At 34.9% G+C, this 18,879-nt stretch overlaps 1 protein-coding gene across 5 annotated transcripts; it reads right to left on the bottom strand.

Moving 5' to 3' along the window:
* Positions 1-1,206: 1,206 nt before the first annotated feature.
* LOC108977785 (arylsulfatase B) lies at positions 1,207-13,087 on the bottom strand. Of its 5 annotated transcripts, none has more exons than XM_018947685.1 (7): positions 12,875-13,087; positions 6,757-7,114; positions 4,913-5,072; positions 4,374-4,600; positions 4,014-4,275; positions 2,190-2,347; positions 1,207-2,104 (listed from the first exon to the last, which is right to left on the bottom strand). In XM_018947685.1, exons 1-7 carry the CDS (start codon positions 12,913-12,915, stop codon positions 1,271-1,273), a joined length of 2,040 nt encoding a protein of 679 aa, XP_018803230.1. In that variant the 5' UTR covers positions 12,916-13,087; the 3' UTR covers positions 1,207-1,270. The 5 variants fall into 5 exon arrangements, with proteins under 5 accessions (XP_018803230.1, XP_018803231.1, XP_018803235.1 ...); XM_018947686.1 differs by having other exon boundaries at positions 6,757-7,111; XM_018947690.1 differs by having other exon boundaries at positions 12,853-13,086.
* Between the last annotated feature and the right edge of the window lie 5,792 nt (positions 13,088-18,879).

Here is an 18,879-nt window from a genome sequence, read left to right as displayed (position 1 = left end):
TCGGTTATAGCTGAGTTTAGTTTAGTGAGGTTTAGTTGTAGACTTTACGTATAGCCGTGGAGGTCTTCCTCATCAAGAGGGGGTCACTTACACGAGGGGGTCACTTACACTCATTGGATGGTTCGCCTTCTTACTTTAGCTTGCTATCAAACGAATGTTCTTGATACTTGGTAGGGAATTCGTTTTGTTCCTGACCACTCTTAAGTGAATGGCATAGAACTTTTCTGACTTGCATGATCCAACTCTATTCTTCATAGTGGTTGTATAGATTCGAAACGACAGCGTTGAAGTGGCTGCTAGCGTTAAAAAATTACCTAGAATCCATTTTCTGAACAATAGAACAAGCTTGTGTTTGAAAGCAGTAGCTTTGCTATATGCAGTGTTCTAGGTTCGATGGGTTTTCCTGATAGTCGGATCTATGTAACCGGCGTAGAATAGGACTTTCATCTGGTGAAGGATGAGCAAGACAACAGAATTGCTCAAAATGATTTGAGAAATATTTGCTGCTGCCGAGTATAGTTCTGGTCAAAAATATATTAGGTGGTCGGAGATAGGATTTCTGATGCTTAAAACTATTCGCAGGATTATCCTTCAGTTAACATCGAAGCATTTACAAGAAGAAAATACCATAGCGTTTTAGCTTTTGATTTTAACTGCTACATTTAGAAAAAAAATGTTAATGGTTGAATCTTTAGAAAATTTGATGTGAAACCGAATGCATTTAAGAGTAATTGAAAAGAGTCGAGGGTATTTTTGTGAACTTGTTGATGTTTGAGGAAGTATTTGTAGAAATAAAATGAATTTCTTATGGTGCTGAGAATACTTAATCTTCATATACTTTACTTAAGTTTCTTGCTCTATAGTATACTGCTTATAACAGTCTCAGTACAACCAAGTTCGTATAGTTTCTTATTTTTGACCCAATGAAATCGGGGATTTCACGATGCGGTCTCTACTCCACCTCCTTCCCTGCTATTGTCTTTAAATATTTGCAGCCCGTTGAGTTTTACTTTTACTTAGTATTGAATCGTGTTGGTTCCTTTTTCAGGTTATGGTAAGGTTACCGAAGATCAGCATTTTATGCATTATCATAAAAAAGCCACATAAGTAATATAGTTAGTGAGTTTTGTTTTCAATTAAATTTTATTGTAAACTTACTACAATTGGCAAGAACTAAATAACTTAAAAAATATAAAAAACATTTCATACAATTCCTTATCTTTTATTACTAATTGCTAATTAAATGCATTTAAAATTTTTGAGCATCCCTTCAAAGGTCTGTCAGTATGCTACGCCAAGCAAGCGCTAAAACATTCAACACGGCCGCATACTCAGCTCCTTTAAGGCCAAAATCCCAGAGCGAATTCGCTGCCGATGTCGCCGCCCACCATTCCCAGACACCACCATGCAAAGCTGGATCACAGCGCGGATCACTAAATGTATTCTGTGCACTCTCCACCGCGCCTTGTCTAAATTGCTCCACTTCTTGAGCCAGAAGCTGTACCTGTAGTGGATAGAGCTTAGCCAGATTGTAACGTTCACAAGGATCCTTTTCAATATCGAAGAAGCATGGTTCCAGCAGTGGCTCGCAGCGATAGACTTCTTGTGTGTAATCCTCATTATTGTTGGGGCATTGATGTGTGGCTTGAGCGCGTAAGCTCTCCACCTGTTCTACGCTGAGCGCTTCACTGCCGAGCACGTGTTGTACCTCTGAGGAGAGCACTTGCTGCGCATAATACGGCGCGGTGGGATCTTGTTCGACGGCTGGTAAATCGCCCAACCAGCCATCGTATTGACCACGAAAGCTGCTGCCATTCACGTACTTGAGCGTGCCGCGTGTATAAGAGCTATAGCCAACATTGTCATCCAGCACGTGTATGAGGCGTCGCGGTTGTGGCGCGCCATTTTCGCTAAGCACGCGCCATAAATTCACACCATCCAGTTGCAGTTTGGTTGGCAGTGTTATGCCGGCCGCGCTGGCTAAAGTGGGCAGCCAATCGATTGCATGTACGACTTGATTCGAAACGTAACGTTGCTGTTGCAAGAGTGGACTCCAGATGAGTCCAGCCGAGCGTAAACCGCCTTCCCATGGTGATTCCTTTTGCTGCGCGTGCAAAAATATGTGAGGAGCGTTAATTGCTTTTAATTGTGTTGTATAATATTTCGCAATTTGATATATGAGTACTTACGCCACGGAAGGGATAATTGGAGCCGGCATTCGAGTGTATGCCCACAGTTGGCGCACCATTGTCGGAGTATAGCAACACTATTGAGTTGTTCAGCATACCTTTATTCGAAAGCGCACGTACTACGCGACCAACGCTGTCATCCAGGCGTGAGACCATACCTACAGGAAAAATTAAAGATTCGTTAATGAAAATAGAGCAACTAAAACTAAACTAAAAGTTGATGTAAGAGTCACGGAAAGGCTGAATGGAATACAAAAGAAACTTGTGCAATAACAGAAGCTTAAGCGACATTCGTTTGCTCTATGAGCTCCTGAAAAGTTCCAATAAAATTCAACGTTTTCATGTCAAATTTTGTTCAGAGATCGAACCTGCCTGACTGTGAATCGAACAAACAACTGGAATTAGACAAGTAGGGTAGTAGCATCAAATGGAAAACGGTACCATTTACCCATTCAACCCAAGCTTACTCTTTGCTTTCTGAGTTGATGTTTGGAAGGGTCCAACAAGGTTTGAATAAACGCAGCATATAGTGTAAATTCTCTGCTAATGTTGTACTGTCACTGTATCTTCGAAATTTTCAACAGGGCTCATGAGGCATTAGCGTTTTCTCATTGAGTGTACATATATTCTTGAATTGGTGTTTAATTATTCTTTATTTAGTCATTTTCATCTGTCTGCATATACGCTAACAAGTCTCACAGTGAGATAGCTATTTGAAATCACGCACACCGTCTGCTCTGTTCAAGAGATTGCTCATTTGTCCGAACCGCCGATGTCGGATCGCTGCGGATCGTTCCCACGGCGATAAGGTTTACGTAACTGGAACGGACTCGAACTTTTATCCGGCCAAGGACAGTTAACTCGGCAGAATTTTGCCGCTACAACAACAAGAGCTGTTGATCTGAAATATTGCAAAATTGGAGGCGTTAGGGGTATTCTCCACCAGGACCTTCGCGCATAGCTCCATAAGCAGGGGATTGATGGATAAAATAGACCACCACCATTTTGCCTTGTTTGAGAGATAAGGTTTCAAGTTATCTTAAGAGAGGGTACAGGCGCTAGTCGCCAGCAGAGCTTACAACATCTCTACAGACGGATCCAAAATGATTGATGGACTAGGAGCCGGGATCTACTTCACGGCGCTATAACTCAGGCGAACCTTTAAGCTTTCAGAATGTATTTGCGGTCAGAAAAGCGGCTGAGGTAGCTAACAATGCAGGAAACAACATAAAGCAGATAATGTGTTTAGATGCAGGGAGGTAGGTATGTATATACAGGATTTCGGGGCTCTTGCAAGTTGCTGACCCAGGGATCATGGCGATATATAATGCCTTCAAGACATGCAGAATCACCAAGTGCAAGAGCCACGAAGGAAAAAACGAACGCTTTTCACTAGTATGGTCTCCTAAGGACTGGTCACAATCTATTGACATCACATGCCTGCCGGGTGCGCATAAGTAACAACGATACATGCAGAAAGTGCATGGAAGTTGGCATGAGAGAGACGCTGAAACACCGTCAATGCATCTGTCCAGCCTTATCTAGAACTTGGCTTAGATATTAAGGAGCTTCACAACTTAAGAGACTAGATGGAGTTTCAAAATTAGATGTCAGGTCGCTGCTGAATTTGTATAAAAGGTTTACATACTTCTGAAATTTTATGTGTGAGTCACCCAGTCCCACTAATCACACGAATTCGCCCAGTCGCTATTATTACACAACTTTAATTTCTTGAAGCCTAGTTAATTTTTACAGCATTACAGTTTAAAAAGCATTTATTTCATATTTACTTGCTCACATATGTATGTACACGGCGCCACTCACCTGCATACGTGCGCCTCTTATTGTCGGTGATGTGCAAAAATTTCTCCACCTCCTCGTCCGGCGCCTGCATCGGATTATTCTCATTACCGGTGTGTACGGCCAAGTGGCTCATTAGCAGGAACAAAGGCTTTGCCGCCGCATCATGTTGATAGATAACACGTTCCGCTTCCTGAGTGAAAACATCGGTGGCATAAAGACCATCAGCCGCCGGCCATGGTGACAAGTCGCGACGAAAATCCAAACCTGCCGAATAATTGCGATCCTAAAAGGCAATGAATGAAGTGAAATTAAAACGTAAACACATTGTAGAGAACACAACTAAATATTAAATTTGAAAAATAGTGCATTTTTTGCACGCACCAACATATGCAACGTGTGATTGTAGTAGTCAATGTAGCCCGAATAATAGCCGAAATGATGATCGAAACCGCGCATTGTGGGCGTTAGTTCTTTGCGCCAGAAACCCAAATGCCATTTACCAATTAAATTCGTGGCATAACCGTTATCGCGCAGTATCTCGGGCAGCAGATGCTCTTGCAGTGGCAGCCCCCAGGGCTGATCGTTAATGATGACAGATTGTTGCATACCTAACGGCGCCAATATTGTTTGTATGTTGAAGGAGAAAAAGAGGTGTAATGAAAAGCGTAGAAAATTGGTAAAAATACATATACATATATATGGTACAGATAAATGTTTGCCGCACACAATGAAGTTGTTAATGGTATGTGTGCCAGAAAAAGTCTCTTCACTTAATTTGCGCTTAATTAAGCATATTTTGTAGGCGCTTTAGTTAAGCCTCTACAATTAAGCCTTTTGCCACCGAAAACCTCATTCTACTGCGCATATAATACATATTCATGTGCACTCATGCACATACATGCGCAACTGTATAATGTTACCTGTGTGTATTGGATATTTGCCAGTGAGCAGCGTGGCGCGCGAGGGTGTACAGAGATTTGGCACATAGTGTCGGTTCAGTATGATGCCGTTGTAGGCGAGTGCATCAATATTCGGTGTTAATATCTGATTCGAGCCGTGAAAGCTGACATCGTTAAAGCCCTGCAAAGAGTAAGGAAAATGGGTTAGTGCGCAGTTGGGTGGGTATGCATGGCGTATGAGTGATACGTTTGTAGGAAAACTGTGTGAATGGCGGAATTAATGCGCTTTTACTTGTTTTCTTGGTTTAAGGCTGTGATGAGTGGGATATGGATATGCTGCAAGTTGCTTATAGCGTGGAAGTCTATCTTTGTGTTGTAATCCCTATTAATTAATGGTTTTACTAGGATTTTTTAAATGAGTATAATTCATTGACTTTACTACTTAAGGTGTATATTTGATTGAAGAAGTCATATTATATGCCACCAGAAAGTAATTATTAAAAAAAAAATTTTTTTTTGAAAATAGCTATAAAAATTGGAAAAATACTTTTTAAAAAATTAATTGAAAATAAAAACTATAAAAATCAAAAATGAATAAAATTTTGAAATTTTTGTTTGTAAAATTTTTTTATAAATTCCAAAATAGCTATAAAAATTGTAACAAAAATTTAAAAAACTGAATTGAAAACGAAATTTTTGCTTGTGAAATTTGTTGTAAATTGAAAAAGGATATAAACATTACAAAAAACAAACTTTTTAAAAATGAATTGGAAGCACATTACTGTAAATATTAAAAAAAAATTAATATATTTTTGTTAATAAAGACAGCAAAGAAATTTTTCATAAAAAAATTGAATACATTTTGAGTTGTTTATTAATTTATTATCGCAAAAACTCAATTTTAATATTTTTTATATTGAATTTATTTGTATTAAAAAAAGTTCCGCTTATAAGAACTTAAAAAAAATTAAAAAAATTAAAAAATAAATACAAAAAATTATTTTTTTCGCCAAAAATCTAAGAAAAAATATTGTTGTCCCAATAAAAATCTCAACAAATTTTCGTTTTCTTTAAAATCAACGCAAAAACACAATTATAAGAAGAAAAAAAACCGTGACTTGATAAAATAATATAATCTGTAAAAAAAAGTAGACTAAAAATTGAAAAAAAAAAATAAAAACTGTAATTTTTTTATGGAACTAAAAATACCAAACAAATTTCGTTTTTGCTAAAATATCGATACAAAAAATCGTATATCCAAGACAATAAACAAAAAAGTGGTTTTGCCAAAACAAATATAATATAATGTTTTAAAAAATCAAAACAGAAAAAAACAAAAATGAAAATGAAAACAAAAATTAATTAAAAATATAATATTTTTGTTTCATTAAAAGTAAAAAAAAACTGTTTTATGCTAATAAAAATTCCAAAAAAGTTTCGTTTTCGCAAAAATCTAGGATAAAAAACATAGTTTTGTTTGTTAAAATTAATATATGTATGTATATACATACATATGTATTTTTTTGAAAGATGAAACATTTGGTTTCCTTATGCAAAAAATTACTCCAAAAAACTTTGATAAATTTAAATAATTGTTTTTGTTTCATTTGTTTATTGTTGATTATTAATTTATCGTATTTTTTAACATTTTTTAATTATTTTTTTGTTTGTATTTTCTACTTTCGATAATGTTATGAAATTACATTTTTTTATTATGAAACACAAAACTAAGTTTTAGCTAAAAAAAATTAATGTATTTACACATTCGTAACTAATAATCAGTACTCCATACATTTTTCATACCGCACAACAAGCTTATTTGCTCACTAGTGTGGTGAAGAAATGAAGTAGTGTGTAAAACTCACCATATCGTCAATTAAAATGATTATTATGTTTGGCTTTGAGTTGTTTTGTGGTTGACTTTGCTGTTGCTGTTGTTGCTGCCGCTCTTGTTGCGCTTGTGGCGTGGTTTGCGTTGCCTGCTGCTGTTGTTGTAGTACGCCAGCTGTTTCCGTGTTAATTGCCGTCACTGCGGCCACGTGATGTTGATGCTTGAGCGATGCCGGCAACAAAAGGCACAACAACAAAAAATAAAGGCCAATGCAGCTGAATTGGCGGTCAACTGGGTGACTTTGCATTGTGTATTTTTGCGTTTTGCTTTGCTTTTCTGGGCCTACAGCTGTGCTTAACTCTGCGTTTTCGCTGGAAGGCAGAAAATAGCTACTGGAATGGAATTTTCAGAAAAAAAAAAAATTTTTTTTTTTGTAAAGAAATAAATTTTTTTAAATTAAATTTCGTTATACTAAAAGAAAATAATTAAATGCTCATATTTAAAAGTTTTTTATAAATAAACTAAATTAATTTATCTATTATATATAATTATTATATATAAACTAAATTAATTTATCTAGTGTGTTAGCCAAAGAATGTGTTTTTTAATAAAAAAAAATGTAAAAAAAAATTATCATATCATCTGTAGTTTCGAGAAATTTTATTCAACAATAATTTTAGAGGGCTGTAACTCAACAACTATTTGATTTAAAATTTTAGTTTTTATTATATATTTTCTAAACAAGATCAGGGAAGGGACAGATTTTTTTTCGAAAACCGAAAAACTGTCCGAAAACAGTTCTTAACATGTAAAAATAAAAAGTAGCTGGCAATTGAAGTGGAGTTTAAGTTCGATAGTTAGCCAAGATAATTATCGAAAATCAGGTATTCTGTTCGATGTTTACTTATATCCGAAAATTGTTGTTGGTGCAGGAAAAATGGATTGAAACGTTACTATGATACTATAATATATACTTATAGTATCTACCTTAGTGCTGTTAATCTAAATTTATATCCACATCATATCTAAAGTTTTTTAATTTGTTTACTTTTTATTATTTCACGTATCTTTCTTTTATCTTAAATTTTACTATATACGTAGCCGTAAATTTCTTATCAGCTGTTATATTTTTGCTAATTGTCATGTGCACTAATCGGCCTACTTAAAATCCTATTTTAAGGCGAATACCAAAAATAATTTCGTTTGTTGATTAAAAAGATTTTTATTAAGTTTATTTGTTGGTTTTTTTGGGTCTACTAAATCTTAATTTTGGGTTTGTGAAATTACGTATGAAACTATAAACTTGCTGATAACGCAACCAAGCGTTTATGAAACGCTATAAAAACCCACATTCAAAGATTTCAACATACTGTTTTTATTCGTATATGAATGTCTGCACTCCTTCCTCGTTGAAAGTGCTCGCCGTGCTAGTGGGCTAATACGTAAATTTAATGGTTAAGACTATTAAAATAATTAAATTACGGGCTCATTATGTGAAGTTTTGTCACTTTTTAATTGCCTTAATTTCAGTTAAGACAATTTCGTAATTTTTTACTTGATTAAAGCGCTTGTTGTTAAAGTACAGTTATCTGAGTAAGTATTACACATATATTGGGAAGTCGAAAGGTGTGATTGCAGGCTTTATTTAACAAAAAATCATAATCATGGTCTAAGCATGGTGAAGCTCAACAAATGGTCGCAAAGTCAGAATCGACGCCTTCAAAGGTTATGCTGAGTGTTTGGTGGCATTGGAAAGGAATCATTCGCTATGAGCTGCTCCAGCCTGATCGAACGATTGGATCTACATTTAACTGTCAACAACTGATGCGAGAAAAATGGCTAGAACTGATCAACAGAAAGGACTTGGTCTTCCAACAGCACAATGCTAGACCACACACATCTTTAATAACTCGAAAAAAACTGGCAGAGCTTGGCTGGGAACTTTTGATGCATCCACCATATAGCCCTGACAGTGCACCATCGGACTATCATTTTTTTCGGTCGATGCAAAATTGCCTTAATGGAGTAAAGATGGCTTCAAGAGTAGCCTGTGAAAATTACTTGTCGCAGGTTATTGCCGAGAAACCAGAAAGATTTTACACTGAATGGAAAGCGAAAAAATGTCAAAAAGTAGTCAACCAAAATGGTACATATTTGGTTCATTAAAGTTCATTATAAATATAAAAAAAAAAAAAATTAGTTGACGTTTCATTAGAAATACGAGAAGACTATTTCGACTACCCCATATTAATGTTTTAAAACTACTGTGAAGAGTATATTTCGTGATTTGGTAAAATAATAGAAACAGAAATAGACTCGATCTGAGAAAACAATGTTTTGCGCGAAGAACTCTTACATTAGCCATTGGAGTACATGAGCTTACTTAATAATCTGGGACAATTGTAGCGAGATATTTCGATCTTTCTTTTTCTGTCGTAAAGCATGATATCGATAATGCTTTGTTTTGTTAAATCAGAGAGTTTAGAGAGAGAGAGAGAGAGTATTTAAAAAATGTTATGGTGAATTAATTTCTTGAATTGACGGCTACGCCGTTCGTAGCAACTCGGACTGACGTATGGAACGACTTGACCCATCTTACGCCGAGATCTTAAATTGAAACCGTACAAAATACTCCTTGTGCAAGAATTAAAGCCACTGGAGCTTTCCAAGTGACTTTGCCTCGCTCTCTGGGCTTTCGAAAATTTCTAAGAAGATCCGACAATTTCGAGCCAAATTTTGGTCAATGATAAGGCACTTCTGACGCAATGAGTACGAAAACAAGCAAAAAACAACGGTTTGGTGTGGTTTGTAAACCATTGGAATCAACGTTTCTTACTTCTTTAAAAATGAGGAGAATGTTATCGTCAATGGCGACCGTTATCACGTCTTGATAACCGACTATTTGATGCATGAAATTGAAGCTCGCGATCTCGGCGACATTTGGTTTCAACAAGAAGGCGCCAATTCCCACACATCGTATCAATCAATGTAGTTATTGGGAGAAGGATAATTTCACGTTTTGAGTCGATCGATTGGTCACCAAGATCGTGCGATATCTGACCGTTTGATTTTTTTCTGTGGAGATATGTAAGATCTAAAATCTACGCGAACAATATTGCTTCGATCAAGGCGCTTGAGTAAAGCATCTCTCTTGTCATTCGCCAGATACCTATCAAAATGCGCGAACGATTGATCGAAAATCGGATTTATCGATAGACCATTTGAGACGTAGCCGCGGCCAACAATGGAAAGAGATAATCATCAAAAAATAAATGCCACAGAATATTCTTTCGGATGATAACAAACGTTCACCATTAAATTTGAAGTTTTTGTGTTTTTTCTTTAAAAAAGTGGGAAACCTTGGAGTCATCAGAATCCTTTGTATATTAAAAAAAAAAAAAAATACAGCTTATTGAATAGCAATGCAGGTATATAATTCTAAAGTCGTGATAAAGCCGATTTGTCTAGAATTCTTGCTAAATAAATTGCTTTTGTGCACAACAATTACGCGTACTTAAGGCCCGAGCACTTAAGTAAATAAGGCGTTTAACATTAAATACTTATTGTTTTATTATCTTTATAATATCAATTGAACGAGTAGAATGCAAAACGCTACAAATTAAATATACTAAACACAAGGCATGAGAAATTTAAAAACAATAAATTCGTGACGCAGTCAATCACGATAAATGTGACGAGTATTTAGACAAGTGTGGACCCATTACAGTAATACACCCATTGCTGTATTGCTGACCTTGAATCTGTAACAGCTGTGTGCCTTGTACAAGTAACCCAATTGTGGGTGGCAGGTGAACGTATACACATATGTATGTATATAAGTATGTATAAACTGATGGCATGATCGATAGGCATACGAATGGCAGCTGTTTAATAAAATAGCGCGTTTAAAGTTGTAACTTATACCTAGGACTATTTATAACTCAATATGCTTTCAACTAGTAAATGGCACAAAGAATGACTAGGCAATTTCTTACAGTTTCTAGACTTACAAAATAGGCAACAAATTTACATTGCTGACAAGCTTGATAAAGTTACGAAAGCAAAACATAACAGAGATGTAAAAATTCTTGTAGAATTCCTTGGAAAATTACCAAGTCACAAGAAGACTGGTAGGGACTGGTCTAGTGCGGATAGTTGAGCCAGCACACAATACAGTTAGCAGTTCAAGGTTAAGCTTAATTATGGCTGAAGAACATTAAGCCACGTTTACGACAAGTCTGCGGCTAGTGGCAGTGTCCAGTTAAGGCTGATGAAGCGGCAATGAAGTGAAAGTGTGTTGAGCCATGATGGCATTCTATAAAAAGATACAGTAAAAAAGATACTGTAAAAAGGGCAAAGTTAAGCTTCCGTACCATTCAAGAATTACACACTTATTTTTGTTTTCTTTTTTCCTTTTTTTTGTTCCTTTTTTCCTTAACGCGTTACTATTAATTTATTGTTATTGTTGTGGTATTCGTAACCTGTCGTGCGCTGTTTAGTGTTTAATTGATCGAGTATGCAGCCCGTATTGTGGTTGGGATGCATTAATTTCGTCTTATTTGTGAGAATTTGCAATTTAAATTTGCATCGTATATATATACAGTAACTTGCCACTGAATTAGTGATATAGTTGTGGTACTATTATTTTTTTGGAATCACATTTTATAATATTAAGCGCTGTTTTGGTGAAATATTTTCAGTTCATTAGTAATATTTGTTGAGTATGAGTTTAAAAAATTAGGAGTGTGATATACATAATATTTTGTTATGAGTAAAGGACTTCTGACAGCTGTAACTTGCTGCCAGTTTATGTAAGTATCTGCAAGTGCGCTTGATATGTAAAAAGTTTCCGTGGCAGTCCCTTAAAGTTGTGCAAAATCTATTTGAATTTTTTTATTGATTATTTGTGCTAGCTTACACCAGAAGATTTGGTATAAGTAACAGCTTTTCAAAGAATTTATGGCACTTCCACTTTTCAGACCTTTTTGTTCTGGATATACGTGGAAATTTATACAAAATGAGATTTTATGAAGCTGATGAATTGCTTTTACTTTTTTCAATATCCACTTTTTGACAGATCAGGCGGAAGTCGTGTGAAGCTGTCATGTTATTTTTGTTCAGTGTTGTTTGACATTTCATCTTGGAAAGTCTTACGCCTGAACAACGTTTACAAATCGTTCAACTTTATTACGAAAATTCACGTTCAGTAAAGTATGTACTTCGCAGGCTTCACTCAATTTATGGTCTACTGAGCGTACTATTCTCAACACCATTACCCATCTTGAGACCCAGTATTCATTATAGTATAATATTCAATCGAATAGACTACCTCCAGCACGCAGTGAAGAGGAAATAGCAGCAGGAGCTAAGTGTGCCAAAGAAGACCGTAGAGAGTCGATTCGGCGCCGTTCCCAGCAACTCGAACTGAGTGATGGAAAGTTTTGGATTAAAATTCTTAATCAGGACATCTCAAATTTACCACATACCATTTAGCACATCAGTCACAAATATTTCAGTCAGATTGGTTGAGTAGTGTTATTAGACTACATAAAACTCTGTAAGTATATATTATTTTCATACCCTGAACACCTTTTTCATCATGTTTGTAACAACCATAAGGAAGTGATGGAGACTCTAAACTATATATGTATGTAAGAAATTAGTGAGACGAGCTGAGTGGATTTAGCCATGTCTCTATGCTTATAAGTCCGTCTATTTTTGTATACGCAAACTACTCCTTCATTTTTTGAGATATCGATCTGAAATTTTGCACACATTCTTTACTTCCGCTTCTCATGTATCGGAACCGCCGATATCGGACCACTATAGCATATAAGTAGTTGCCATACAAACTGAACCCTTAAATTCAACTGCTTTTATGGAAACATTTTTGTATTTGTATTTCCAAAAACGCGCATTAGAACACGTCTGAATTTGATTAAGTCGGTTGTTTGAATAAATTAAAAATATTATTAATATAAACGTATGCAACCTCGTTTGCTTAGTTAACACTCCATCAGACCAATAAAATATTTCTAAAAAAAAAATGTATTTTTTTTTAATTTGTTTTACACTGTAAATAATTTTAAATAATCAGCGCAAAATTTAATTTGTTCTTTTTTATCTTCACCTTTTCCAAATTTTTAACTCACACTTCCAACTTAATTTGCATTAATTCAAATTTAAATCTCATTTCCACTGCACCACTGTTTCATACTGATCCTTACTAATTCAACTCCTCGCGACGACTGAATTGTATGCCAAGTCTTTCTGGCGAAATGCTACCGCGTCGATCAAATTTTAACTGTTTTAGCCGTAGCGCTAGCCAATAACCAGTCAACCAGCTCAGTTGAGTCCACTCGTGGCGCTGACAGCCGCTGCGCACCGTAAACAAACAATATAAAAGCCAACGATCACTTTGAGGCTTCGGCTAATACTACTACCTTGCTTCGTTATTGTGTTTATTGTCATTTTGATTGTCATTTACGCTGCAATCGTTGACAGAAGAAATGTGGAAGGCACTGAATTGGTATTAATAATATCTAGCTTTGCGCTAATATAAAACTGCTTAAAATTGTACTAGTTGCTAAGTTTTGTTAGAATTTGTTTAACACTGTGATATTTCTATTGTTATAATTTTATGTTGTTTTTCAGATGGGTAATTGCTCTTCGAACTTCTCTATGGTCGGGCAATGGAACGTCTGTGTTATGTTTTCATTGCCATTCTGCAGGCTGGAGAAGTATTATCTGCATAGTTTCAGTATGCTCTGGGCATGAGCCACTAGATCCACTTCCATCTTGAAACCTTCTGTTAGTCGCCGCATCTTTTCGTAGATTTTCGACCACGGAGCACAGGCACGTCTAAATCACTAGAGACGTGTCTTTCATCTATAACAACATGATTGATCTGGTTGGCAGATTTTCGATCCGGAGGCACCTGGCTGTCTCTTGAAGCTTGATGAATTTTCCTATGCTGAAATCTACTTGTAGTATGTACTACAGATAATACAATTTCGAGCCCCGGTGAAGTCGACCATCCTCAACCCATTCGGTGTTGCTTCATTATGGAGGCTGAACTTACCGACTGTTGTGCCAAATATACCTTCTTTGCCCACCCTGGCGTTATAAAGCCAAGCTCGATTTGAACATCTTGACAGGGGCAGCTCTCATATGTGCGCTCCAAGCGCTCATAGAAGGCATCTTTGGTCGCATAGTCCTTCTCTTCCGTCGCGCCGTGGGCTGTTTTATATGGCCATTGTAGTAAATGCCACAAGGACTTACTCGTACCTGTCCAGTCCATCGTATTTCTTGGACGGTGGTGATCTCAGCGTTTACTCTTAGGAGGATATCCAAGTCCACTCTAGTAAGGTAGGACAATTATTGTGGAAGTTTTATGTTCTCGTATGGTACTCTCCGTTAAGTTCTAATTTAAGCAAATAAGTCGAAGATAATGAAGAACCAGTAGTAGATTTCTTCTCAGCAAATTCGAACAGAAATTATTTTCTAGAATAGACAGTGATTGTTGATTTATTCTGTGTATAATTTACTTCTAAAACCAGAAAGAAAGCTCTTGCAATATTTAATCGCATTTATATAGTTTGTCTGGTTCCCATGAATTAGCTTTAGAACAGACTTCTGTTGTTGTAGTAAGTAGATGGTTGCAATCCTGGTTCATTCGGTGAACTCGAATGTTTCTATTTAAAGTTCCCTTAGTTTCTTGTTCCTAACTCTGACAGAGTCTCCCTAAATGTATGCTATATATTATAGTTGATGGTTCTGAAACTATGAAGAAAGGTGCTACTAAAATTCTATCTGAGACACACACCCTTTAAAAAATTAAGCTTGTCTGCAAATATAATTTAGTATCTACATTTATTAATATAATAAATTAAAACAATTCTAAGGAAACTAAAAAACATTCCGCGACAAATATAAACTTATCGCTTTATAAGAGCTCAAAGAACAATTCTAAACACTAAATAATGCAATGTAGTGTATTTGCACAAAACTTGTAAATTTTGTTACAGCGTTGGTAGCTTAAGTATACAAATATTAAATAACTGCTCTAACTAGCGAATCTATATAAATAAAACAATAGCTACAGAGAAATGTCACGTTTTAGTGGAAATTTCACACTTACTATCATGGTTAATGTATTCGGAGCAGTAGTAGTAATGGTATTGGTGAGAGAAAATATCAGCGACAACCATCATTCATCAAACCTTAATAAACACATTGACAACTACGCAGGCGCTAACAAATGCGCCGACGTCGACTGCAGCTACTGCGCTTATCAAAGCTGACTTTGGCAGTTCGCTAAGCAAATCGCTGGCTGAAATGGTTAAACGGCTTACTCAGCTCATTCAAATTTGTCTGTGTTTGTGTGAATATTCATATGTGTATAAGACAAGGAGAGAATTTATCAAAAAAAAAAAAAAAAAACAGATATCAGGCATATTGAGGTAGGTAGGTATATGCCGACTGTCATGAATTCTGAGACGCTATAAAGTATTCATCCATATATGTAAATGAGCAGCATGAAGAGCTGAGTCGTTTTAACCATGTTCCTCCATCTGTTTGTCTTTATCTCTGAAATTTTGCACACGTCCTTTTCTCCCGAATAAGTTCTTTTCTCGCTTTCAGCATATACAAGTATTCAATAAATTGTTGGATAGTTTCGACGCCATATTCATAAACCCTTGTCTCGACACCAGTAATGATAGGTTTGATGAATGCGAGGTCATCGTTTTTGCAAAAGATTCAGTTCTTTTAGTACGAGTCTAGTATTAGCACGCTTCATGATGACTTTGAGACACCGTTTCATTAGTGTTTTTGCTGTTATCGTCTTTAATAGAGATGCATGGATGACCCGTATGAGACTTCAGTTTTTTCGATGACTTCACGACCTTCATTGAATGTTTTGAGCAACTGATATATAACCATTTGTGATTCAAGATACTATTCTCGGAAAACGCTGGTTCGCTTTTGATTTGATCAGATGACATTTCGATTTGTGTTTTTCTAAGCGCCAAGCTTATGTACAGTTAGTACTGCAACCATTTGTATGGCAAATTTCTTTATATTGCGTAGTCGAAAAAGTCTTGTTGTATTTCTAATCAAACTTCAACTTATTTTTTGTATATTTATAATCACATATGTATCATTCGGTGTACCACTTTTTGCCATTTTTTCGCTAGAGACATTAGCACACAAAAATATGTGTTCGGCGTTGTCCTGATGGAAGGCGAAGCCCTTTCTTTTGATTCTCTCTGCTTTTTTCGATTGCTTGCTTTAATCTCATCAGTTGTTGACAGTAAAATGTAGAATCAATCGTTCGACCAAACACTCAGCATAACCTTTCGAAGCTTCTTGAGCTTCACTACGCTTGGACCATGATCTTTTCCACTCATCTGCTGTTACCATACGCTTCAGAAATGCTTTGATTTCATTTCGTCTCAGCAAAGAATCGCTGATGTTAATTGGGTAAATTAAATTACTCACAGACTATCCAAACATCGAGCTTCTTTTTGTAGCCAGCGTTTTTTGAATGGTTCAAAACCGTTTAATGATAAATATTAAGTTCCTTAGCGATGTCATGGCTGACTATGTGACGGTCCTGGTCAATCTTTTCCATAATTTCATCAATTTTTTCAACGATAGGTCGACCAGAGCGAGGTGCATCTTTCACATCGCAATTTCTAGAAAAGAAGCGGGCGCTTCATTGTTGTGCTACACGAACTGAGACAGCAAGAGTCTCTGTAGACTTCACAAATTTCATTGGTGGCTTGCGTCTTCCCTTTTTCATACAAAAATTTCAACATGCCTGTACAGCGAGTTTTCTCCTTATTTTTCCTTCTTTTCACTCATTTTTGAACAGCTGTAACTTTTTTTCAACTTCATCGAATTTAATTTACTTTTTAGGTTAAATGAAGTTTACAATCTAGCCTTTTCAACACTATAGGACACAATGACACAATGACGACTGCAACGACATCTATTGACAAAGTACGAACGGACTTTTTCGGCTAACAAATGTATATTTCACATTTATTCATATTATATATGGTATTTCTTAAATCCTTATACATTATGTCATTGATCTGTATTTAAACAATTATTTAAATTCTTAGTTCCATAGATATACTATATATTATATCAGTTCACTATAGTAGAGAGTTGACTTGGTTTTTGATATACCGGCAAATTCTAAAGCGCATTTGAGAGAAAAGGCATGTTAATAAAATAGTAAGCGTTCATGTAGGTATGTATGTACCTCATATATACCATAAAGTCGCGTTTAATTGAAAGTAATTAAATCAATTTGCAAGTGCATTTAATTAGCCGATTTAATTAACTTATTAAATACGAATAGGCAATATTATTCAGCAAATTTTTTTTGGATTTAGAAAATTGCCTGTGTGTTAGAATATTATAGAACTGGCAATACTAAAAATAAGTAAGAAAATCCAGTTTGAGTATTAAAAACGCGTAAAATCCCAAAGTAATGCCAAACGAAAAGTAATTGAACTGAAACTTAAACTCTGACGTCACATCGCTTGTTTGGGCTTACACAATTTTCAATGTCAGCTTTGAGCTTTTCTCTTTCAATTCGTTGTGGCGACAATTGCACAGTACGAAACAGCTGATTTTGATTTTGAAGTTTCTTGGTATAAGTTAAAAAAGCATACTTATTAGTTACTTAATATATTTCTTTTTTAACTCAGAGTTTGAATACATAATATAATATTTATATTTTGCTGTAAATAAAAGTATGAATAAATATACTATATCGAAATTCTCAGAAAGCACCCACTGTGCCAAAAATCTAGCGGCGCTCACGCATTTTTTCAATGTCATGAATGATTTTTCGCATTTTAGGCAGAAATTGTTGAGCAAAATGGTTATATAGTAAATGCTGTATATTTTTACTTACTCAAATATATATGTATATAAATCTAAAATACATACATCAATTAAAAAAAAACGATCTGGTGTAATAAAGATTACACATGTTTATATACATATAAGTAGTACTAGTAGTATATGTCATACAATGTGTGTATTTATAATTAAGATATGAAGTTGTAAAGATAACAGCAGCTCATTGAGTTCCTAGTACTTCGCAGTACATATTTACTTTTCATATTCAACTTTTAATTAAAATTATGATTTGCAAAATCAAGTGCTAATTCAAATGTGCTAAAGTGTGTTGCTGTGATTGAGTGTGTGGCAGTAATCGTACTATTATATTTGTTATTATATATAATAATTGTTATTTATATTACATAAATATTTGTTTATCTATGTAGCATGTCTGAATAGAATAGGTACTTCATATGCCACTAACGGATAAAAGCACTTACAGCTCATTAAAATTGAAAATGATTTGTAATATTTATATTTATATTTATATTTATTTATAACTAAGCGCAACTATATTGGGTTATGTTTTGGTTCTGGTGTATTTTTCGTTGTTTCATATCAACTACAATACACTGTGCGACATAATTTTGGAACCGAAAAATTATGAAAAGTTTCAAATTTGTGAAAAATGGTGGAAACCTTTAACTATTATCTCTAATGTGCATGAAATTTCTGCCTTAATCTGTTCTGAAAATTAGTTGAAAAATAGCAAAAAACATTTTTTTTAACACACTATTTAACTAATAATTAGCATTGTTTTTCAGAGTGTGATATTTAATTGCACGTAATTCCCATTTTTCATAGTTTACTGATGTCAAGGTTATTTTGTTTCCATTTGTCTTGAATTATATATGTGATTTCGAAAAAGTATTTGAAAGAATTTTTGTTCTGAATTATTGATATTATTTAAAAAATTCGTAGTTAAGTTTTTATTTAAAATTTGTAGCAGCATCTGAGCAATGTAAGATTAAAGTCCTTCCATAAATAAACATTTCCTTTTTAAATAAATAAAAAAAATTATGATGATAAGTAAATGCGCATTAAAAATTCTTTTTCCGGGAAAATATTTTTTGAAATTCTTCCTTAAACAAAACTAAAAATAAATAAAAACCCAAAATTAGTTTGTCCAAAAAATACTTAAAAAAAAAAAACATTTTATTTCAAAACTTTATTTTGGTCGAGAACTTTTTCCGGGAAATAGTTTTTCATTGTTTTTTTGTGCGAAAAATATTTT

This window comes from Bactrocera latifrons, unplaced genomic scaffold, assembly GCF_001853355.1.
Source record: "Bactrocera latifrons isolate USDA-ARS-PBARC rearing strain unplaced genomic scaffold, ASM185335v1 scaffold_95, whole genome shotgun sequence".
NCBI classification, from domain to species: domain Eukaryota; kingdom Metazoa; phylum Arthropoda; class Insecta; order Diptera; family Tephritidae; genus Bactrocera; species Bactrocera latifrons.
Note: the sequence above shows the minus strand (reverse complement) of the source record. Positions and strands in the feature narration are given on the sequence as shown.

Excerpts from the sequence above, each read along its gene's own strand:
- LOC108977785 (XM_018947685.1), bottom strand. The coding sequence starts at position 12,915 with ATGAGATTTAAATTTGAATTAATGCAAATTAAGTTGGAAGT. Across the intron at positions 5,073-6,756 it reads TCATTTTAATTGACGATATG|GGCTTTAACGATGTCAGCTT; the intron begins GTGAGTTTTACA and ends TACTCTTTGCAG. Across the intron at positions 4,601-4,912 it reads CAAATATCCAATACACACAG|GTATGCAACAATCTGTCATC; the intron begins GTAACATTATAC and ends TGGCGCCGTTAG.